Source organism: Diaphorina citri, unplaced genomic scaffold, assembly GCF_000475195.1.
Source record: "Diaphorina citri unplaced genomic scaffold, Diaci psyllid genome assembly version 1.1 scaffold2171, whole genome shotgun sequence".
NCBI lineage: Eukaryota > Metazoa > Arthropoda > Insecta > Hemiptera > Psyllidae > Diaphorina > Diaphorina citri.
Window position 1 is genome coordinate 12,721 of NW_007379596.1, and position 7,758 is coordinate 20,478.

The 7,758-nt window shown below is 40.4% G+C and overlaps 1 protein-coding gene and 1 non-coding gene across 2 annotated transcripts; both read right to left on the bottom strand.

Annotated features, from left to right (window-relative positions):
• Positions 1–1,743: 1,743 nt before the first annotated feature.
• LOC108253574 (proteoglycan 4-like) lies at positions 1,744–5,264 on the bottom strand. The gene is made up of 2 exons (XM_017447792.1): positions 3,867–5,264; positions 1,744–1,962 (listed from the first exon to the last, which is right to left on the bottom strand). Exons 1-2 carry the CDS (start codon positions 5,262–5,264, stop codon positions 1,744–1,746), a joined length of 1,617 nt encoding a protein of 538 aa, XP_017303281.1.
• Positions 3,325–3,443, bottom strand: LOC113471229. Its single transcript, XR_003394004.1, has one exon. It is a non-coding gene; the product is annotated as a 5S ribosomal RNA (ribosomal RNA).
• Positions 5,265–7,758: the final 2,494 nt, after the last annotated feature.

A 7,758-nucleotide genomic window follows, 5' to 3' on the forward strand; every position in this document is an offset into this window, starting at 1 on the left:
ATTTGTTTTCAATGTAATTATAAAGTATTTTTTTGTGTGACGCATATTTACTTATTGACTTTTTTGTGCTGATTCCAAAAATATAATTAGTTTTTTGAAATAACGATTTTTAAAAAAGTTATCTTGTGTTATATTTTCGGTCTTTGTTCTTTGTGCTACGTGCATCTAGTCTAGTGTGTATACATATCGTATCTATATCACAAGTAGTCTTATCTAGGGGGACCCCCTATCACTAATTTTCAAAATTTGACCTTGAAGTACTTCTCCTACAGTGCTAGACATCCATCACCTCTACATACTATACTTATACTACAATATACATACATAGTATTATTGCTGATCCCATCTTACCTACAGTATCTACCCGTTACAATGGCTAGTGCTGACACCCAAGCACGTGTCACTGTTGATATTGACAAATATGTTGCTCAGTTGGAGAAGAGGGTCGCTGAGCAGGAACAGCTCATCGCTCTACTCAATGACAAGGTAGCGCGGTATGAGTCGGAGGGAGTTGCGTCACAATCGTATGCAGGTGCGGTGCGGCGTGATAGATCTCACGGTAGTCGTGCTTGTGCTGCTGTCAGTGGGGGGAGTGCAGTGGCTGTTGGTGACGTCAGGACGGCTGATTCCTTCCAGATTATTGGCTCGAAGAAAACAGGACTAAAAAACGTCAATAGCTCGGGAACGGTTTGGAATTTCGGGATTTTCCGATTTTTCCCAGTACCTACAAAAAATAAGGAATCCAATGGTGAAAACCGCATCTTCCTAGCTCATCTAGAAGTAGGTTAGAATTAGTATGAGTGAGTGAGTGAGTGAGTGAGTCAGTTACACAAGGGGCTGTATATATTTTAGATTAGGAATGTAATTTTCGTTTCAATCAAAAGATTGAAATTTTGTGAGATGCATGCGGGCTTAAAAATTAAATGATTATTGTGTATTTTTTAAAAGATGAGTGTTTCACTGAAACATCTGCTACATTAGACGCATGTGGTCTGTGTTGTAGCATGCCCATCCTGTAATATGCCTCTCATCAGATGGGCGAGAAGAGACACAATACTTCCCATTTAGGTGCTGGGTCAACACTAGAACACCAGAAGGTAAGCCGTTAAAATATTTGCAATCGAAAAACGAATAGGTACAAATTTTTGAGTATTCCTAGACTATACAAATAAAATGATCAAAAGAATTGAGTTCATTACCTTATCTTGGAGTAGTTGCAGTCTTTTTCACTCTAGTTAATTTATGTCTTATGTTATTAGAGCTTATGAATTAAAGAGAGATCGTAGAAAATCGGCAGCATATTCTAGTGACTATATCCTAAAAAGGTATGTCCACACATAGTCGACGGTCGTTGATCAACGTCCATCCACCGCCCGTGGACTATGTGTGGACCTGTGGACACACCTTGAGAGAAACGAAGGGCCTGGGCCCCCCTCCTCAAGCCTCATTTTTGTCCTTTCCTGTAGGTCAGACTCCGAAAATTTGGAGCATCCAACAGCAATGACTCGTGGCTAGATTAGACTCGTGTGGTCTGTGTCGTATCATACCCATCCCATGCCTCTCACCATCAGAAGGGCGAGAGACTCAAAACTTCCCATATTAGGTAGGTATTAGGTCAACACGAGGACACCAGAAAGTTACCCCAATGAAATCTTATATTATAAAAACAATAAATACATATTTGCAATCGAAAAACAAATTTTTGTCGATAAAATTGGTATTACCGTATTACCCATTGACAAATCAATACCGTCGATGCCATTTATAAACATGAGAGAAGGAACATGTGGTTACGCCATTATTCTCTTTCTTAACCGATCCACCAGAATAGAACGGTACTTCCTTGGAATCATTCGATTTAGGACCAGACATAGAATTGGCTACCTTAGTTGATGTACAAGGGTAGAATGGTATTGGTTCTTTGGGAGCTTTCGATTTAGGACTAGACATAGAATTGGCTACCTTAGTTGATGTGCAAGGGTAGAACGAAGCCAATTCCTTGGGAGCTTTCGATTTATGACCAGACATAGAACTGGCGACCTTAGCAGATGCGTTTTCAGGAAAGGCTTCCTCACAAGATCTCTTTGGTGTACCATTAACAGAAGATGGTGGCGGATTGGAAATCTCGAAAGATATGGTATCCGAGAAGTTGGATTTGATATCCGAGAAGGTGGAAGGCGATTTGACCCATGTCCGCGACTTCTTAGAGCAAGAGTTTTGCTGGCCTCAAAGCGTGTTCCCCCGTGTATTTCTTATGGGGGGACTAAAAAACGTCAATATCTCGGGAACGGATTGGAATTTCGGGAGTTTCCGATTTTTCCCAGTACCTACAAAAAATAAGGAATCCAATGGTGAAAACCGCATCTTCCTAGCTCATCTAGTCTGTACCAATAAATACATTATAGGTATTATACCACGATAGCCATGTATAGGTTCATCAATGTTGTCCAGAATCACTACCAGATGTTTGACAGATCCCAAAAAACTAAAAAAGAGTTCTGGGCAAAATGAAAAACCGAGAAAAAATTGAATACAAAACATATAAGAGCAGAAAACTGTAATAATAACAAAGAAAAAAATCAGAATAAACAATGGAAAATTATTAATAGGTACAAAAAAATATAGAAAGTTAAATAAAATTGCTTCGAATATGTAATAACAAGTGAGACACATTTTTTCTAAAGGAAAAAAGGAACAAAAAGCCAACAGACAAACAAAATAAGTAAAAAACAAATCACAAAAAAAAAAAAAAAAAAAAAAAAAAAAAAAAAACTCTTCAACATGATATTGTATACCTGGTAAAAACTCACCGAAGCTCGAAACGGGAGTCCCCACAAATGCACACAATCCTTCACCCGCCCTCTCTCATTCAGCTCCAACGGCTTCACGTTCGGCAACTCTCGTATAGGATCGGTTGAGTCTCGAGTTTCCACGAACCCGCACGAAAGCGCCAGAATCGACGCGAACATCTGTCGTTGAACTTCGGTGCAGGAGCTTCGTTCAAGATCGACATAGCGGTCATGGATAAGTTCTCGTCGTTTTTGAAGGGCAATTAGTAGATCGGTTTCGGACGAGAATAGAACGAAGGCTTTGCCCGAGGCAGTACCGTCGTGGTTTTTGACGAACAGGATTCCGGCGTCACCGAATTGGACAGCACAAGAACCGGGTTCGGATTTGAAAAAGGCAACCTGAAATTCAGTGGAAAAAGGAAGAAATTGAATAAGTACAACTGAAATCGACCTCGACTCCTTTTTGAGCCCAAAACCAATAAGAAAATGCAGTTACCAGTAAAATTTGATGAGAAAGAAAAAGTAAAAAAAAAAACGCCAACGTTACGTGGTGTTCCCAAGCGGTCACCCATCCAAGTACTATCCACGCTCAACGTTGCTTAACTTCAGTGATCGGACGAGAACTGGTGTATTCAACGTGATATGAACGTTGGCAAGGGACGAGGGAGAAATTCGAGTTTATCAATGAAAAGGAAGAGCGCATGAATGAATAGACAGATTTCGCAACGCATTTTTTTTGGGGATCGGGACGATGCTCGACGAGTTTTGGTTTCTGCGCATGACACACGTTTTGGGGTTTTGAACACGGGGATCGGAGTTACGATGTTTTGGCTTGAACATGGGGGTTTTTTTCGTATTACGATGATGAAATTTCCATGTTAGAAACGCGCGTAAATTTAAATTCTTTTTGAATAGATCACGGTTATTTTACATTTTTGAAGGGGAAAATTAATTTTGACTGAAATTTTTTGATGTAGGTAGGTATCTTAATTAATTCAGAAATTAAATAAAAACAAAAACATAGCAAAAAACTCATTTTTTATGTAATAATTAATTATTAGACATAGAATTGGCTACCTTAGTTGATGTACAAGGGTAGAATGGTATTGGTTCTTTGGGAGCTTTCGATTTAGGACTAGACATAGAATTGGCTACCTTAGTTGATGTACAAGGGTAGAATGGTATTGGTTCTTTGGGAGCTTTCGATTTAGGACTAGACATAGAATTGGCTACCTTAGTTGATGTACAAGGGTAGAATGGTATTGGTTCTTTGGGAGCTTTCGATTTAGGACTAGACATAGAATTGGCTACCTTAGTTGATGTACAAGGGTAGAATGGTATTGGTTCTTTGGGAGCTTTCGATTTAGGACTAGACATAGAATTGGCTACCTTAGTTGATGTACAAGGGTAGAATGGTATTGGTTCTTTGGGAGCTTTCGATTTAGGACTAGACATAGAATTGGCTACCTTAGTTGATGTACAAGGGTAGAATGGTATTGGTTCTTTGGGAGCTTTCGATTTAGGACTAGACATAGAATTGGCTACCTTAGTTGATGTACAAGGGTAGAATGGTATTGGTTCTTTGGGAGCTTTCGATTTAGGACTAGACATAGAATTGGCTACCTTAGTTGATGTACAAGGGTAGAATGGTATTGGTTCTTTGGGAGCTTTCGATTTAGGACTAGACATAGAATTGGCTACCTTAGTTGATGTACAAGGGTAGAATGGTATTGGTTCTTTGGGAGCTTTCGATTTAGGACTAGACATAGAATTGGCTACCTTAGTTGATGTACAAGGGTAGAATGGTATTGGTTCTTTGGGAGCTTTCGATTTAGGACTAGACATAGAATTGGCTACCTTAGTTGATGTACAAGGGTAGAATGGTATTGGTTCTTTGGGAGCTTTCGATTTAGGACTAGACATAGAATTGGCTACCTTAGTTGATGTACAAGGGTAGAATGGTATTGGTTCTTTGGGAGCTTTCGATTTAGGACTAGACATAGAATTGGCTACCTTAGTTGATGTACAAGGGTAGAATGGTATTGGTTCTTTGGGAGCTTTCGATTTAGGACTAGACATAGAATTGGCTACCTTAGTTGATGTACAAGGGTAGAATGGTATTGGTTCTTTGGGAGCTTTCGATTTAGGACTAGACATAGAATTGGCTACCTTAGTTGATGTACAAGGGTAGAATGGTATTGGTTCTTTGGGAGCTTTCGATTTAGGACTAGACATAGAATTGGCTACCTTAGTTGATGTACAAGGGTAGAATGGTATTGGTTCTTTGGGAGCTTTCGATTTAGGACTAGACATAGAATTGGCTACCTTAGTTGATGTACAAGGGTAGAATGGTATTGGTTCTTTGGGAGCTTTCGATTTAGGACTAATAGACATAGAATTGGCTACCTTAGTTGATGTACAAGGGTAGAATGGTATTGGTTCTTTGGGAGCTTTCGATTTAGGACTAATAGACATTAGGAGGCTCTCAGCTTAATTTCGTGCACGAAGAGCCCACTCTAAGGCTAAAAGTAAAAACTAAAAACAAACTCCTATCATGTCACGTGAGCTCACGTGTGTTTTTACCTTTAGGTGTAGGGGCAAAGAGCCCCAAAATATGGGTTTAGCTTATACGAATCTACGAAAGAAGGCTCTAATACTGTGCTAGCCACAAAATTGTAAAGAGGCTCCCAGCTTTACCACAAATAATGCATGATTTAGACTAGGTACTCTAGACAGGTAACTTCAAAAACTGCACACATGCAGAAAACTGCACACATGCAGAAAACTGCACACATGCAGAAAACTGCACAAATGCAGAAAACTGCACACATGCAGAAAACTGCACACATGCAGAATACTGCACACATGCAGAAAACTGCACAAATGTACATAGTTTATAACACTGAAATCCAGTCAGTACCTAATCGTATTTTTTCCTTAATCGATACAGCTCATCATATCTTCAAATCAGCAATTATTTCCTTGCCCACGAAAATTGGTATTACCTATTGACAAATCAATACCGTCGATGCCATTTATAAACATGAGAGAAGGAACCTGTGGTTACGCCATTATTCTCTTTCTTAACCGATCCACCAGAATAGAACGGTACTTCCTTGGAATCATTCGATTGAGGATCCGACATAGAATTGGCTACCTTAGTTGATGTACAAGGGTAGAATGGTATTGGTTCTTTGGGAGCTTTCGATTTAGGACCAGACATAGAACTGGCGACCTTAGCTGATGCGTTTTCAGGAAAGGCTTCCTCGAAAGATCTCTTTGGTGTACCATTAACAGAAGATGGTGGCGGATTGGAAAACTCGAAAGATATGGTATCCGAGAAGTTGGATTTGATATCCGAGAAGGTGGAAGGCGATTTGACCCATGTCCGCGACTTCTTAGAGCAACGAAGCCAATTCCTTGGGAGCTTTTGATTTATGACCAGACATAGAACTGGCGACCTTAGCAGATGCGTTTTCAGGAAAGGCTTCCTCACAAGATCTCTTTGGTGTACCATTAACAGAAGATGGTGGCGGATTGGAAATCTCGAAAGATATGGTATCCGAGAAGTTGGATTTGATATCCGAGAAGGTGGAAGGCGATTTGACCCATGTCCGCGACTTCTTAGAGCAAGGGTGTGTTGTTTGTTCGTAATGCACGGACCTTGAAATGTTGGATTTATCGTCCTCTTGTTCAACTTTTTGGGTTCGAGTACTTACCTCCCTGTTGGCTTGGTCGTACGATCTCTTGACACCAAAGTTGGTCTTCAAATGGTCAGGTTTCCGATCGTTTTGAACGTCTTTAACAGGTAATTTCTCAGTACTGGAAGCGTTTCGATCGTGGGCAGTTGTTACAGAGTTGAGTGCACCCATTTTACTACGCCCGTAACTTTCGTGTGGCTGAAGCTGGCCCTGTTGTACCAAAAGATGCGAGCGGTTGGAGGTAAGTTGAAATCTCACTGGGCGTCTGAGACAGAAGAGGCCACAGTTGGGATGTTGGCCAAGGTTGGGAAAGCGCAGGCATTGGCGGCGCTTGGAGGACGGGAATTCCTCTGACGGTTCCGGGCGGTAGAAACGGAGTTGTCCCACAAGAAGTCGATGGCAGTGGTGGGACAAGAACAACGTTCGAGCAGGAGGCTCTCAGCTTAATTTCGTGCACGAAAAGCCCACTCTAAGGCTAAAACTAAAAACAAACTTCTATCATGTCACGTGAGCTCACGTGTGTTTTTACCTTTAGGTGTAGGGGCAAAGAGCCCCAAAAGTTGGGTTAAGCTTATACGAATCTACGAAAGAAGGCTCTAATACTGTGCTAGCCACAAATTGTAAAGAGGCTCCCAGCTTTACCACAAATAATGCATAATTTAGACTAGATACTCTACATAGGTAACTTCAAAAACTGCACACATGCAGAAAACTGCACAAATGTAGTTTAAAACACTGAAATCCAGTCAGTACCTAATCGTATTTTTTCCTTAATCGATACAGCTCATCATATCTTCAAATCAGCAATTATTTCCTTGCTGTAATATGCCTCTCATCAGATGGGCGAGAAGAGACACAATACTTCCCATTTAGGTGCTGGGTAAACACTAGAACACCAGAAAGTAAGCCGTTAAAATATTTGCAATCGAAAAACGAATAGGTACAAATTTTCGAGTATTCGTAGACCGTAGACTATACAAATAAAATGATCAAAGGAATTGAGTTCATTACCTTATCTTGGAGTAGTTGCAGTCTTTTTCACTCTAGTTAACTTATGTCTTATGTTATTAGAGCTTATGAAATAAAGAGAGATCGCAGAAAATCGGCAGCATATTCTAGTGACTATATCCTAAAAAGGTATGTCCACACATGGTCGACGGTCGTTGATCAACGTCCATTCACCGCCCGTGGACTATGTGTGGACCTGTGGACACACCTTGAGAGAACAAAACATGGGTTTCATTATTACAAAGTGAACAATTCAAGTT

Bases quoted from the DNA above. Each gene is read 5' to 3' on its own strand.
- LOC108253574 (XM_017447792.1), bottom strand. From the start codon at position 5,264: ATGTCTATTAGTCCTAAATCGAAAGCTCCCAAAGAACCAATACCATTC. The intron at 1,963-3,866 runs GTAGCCAATTCT...ACATCAACTAAG, and splicing joins ACCCTTGTACATCAACTAAG to GTAGCCAATTCTATGTCTAG.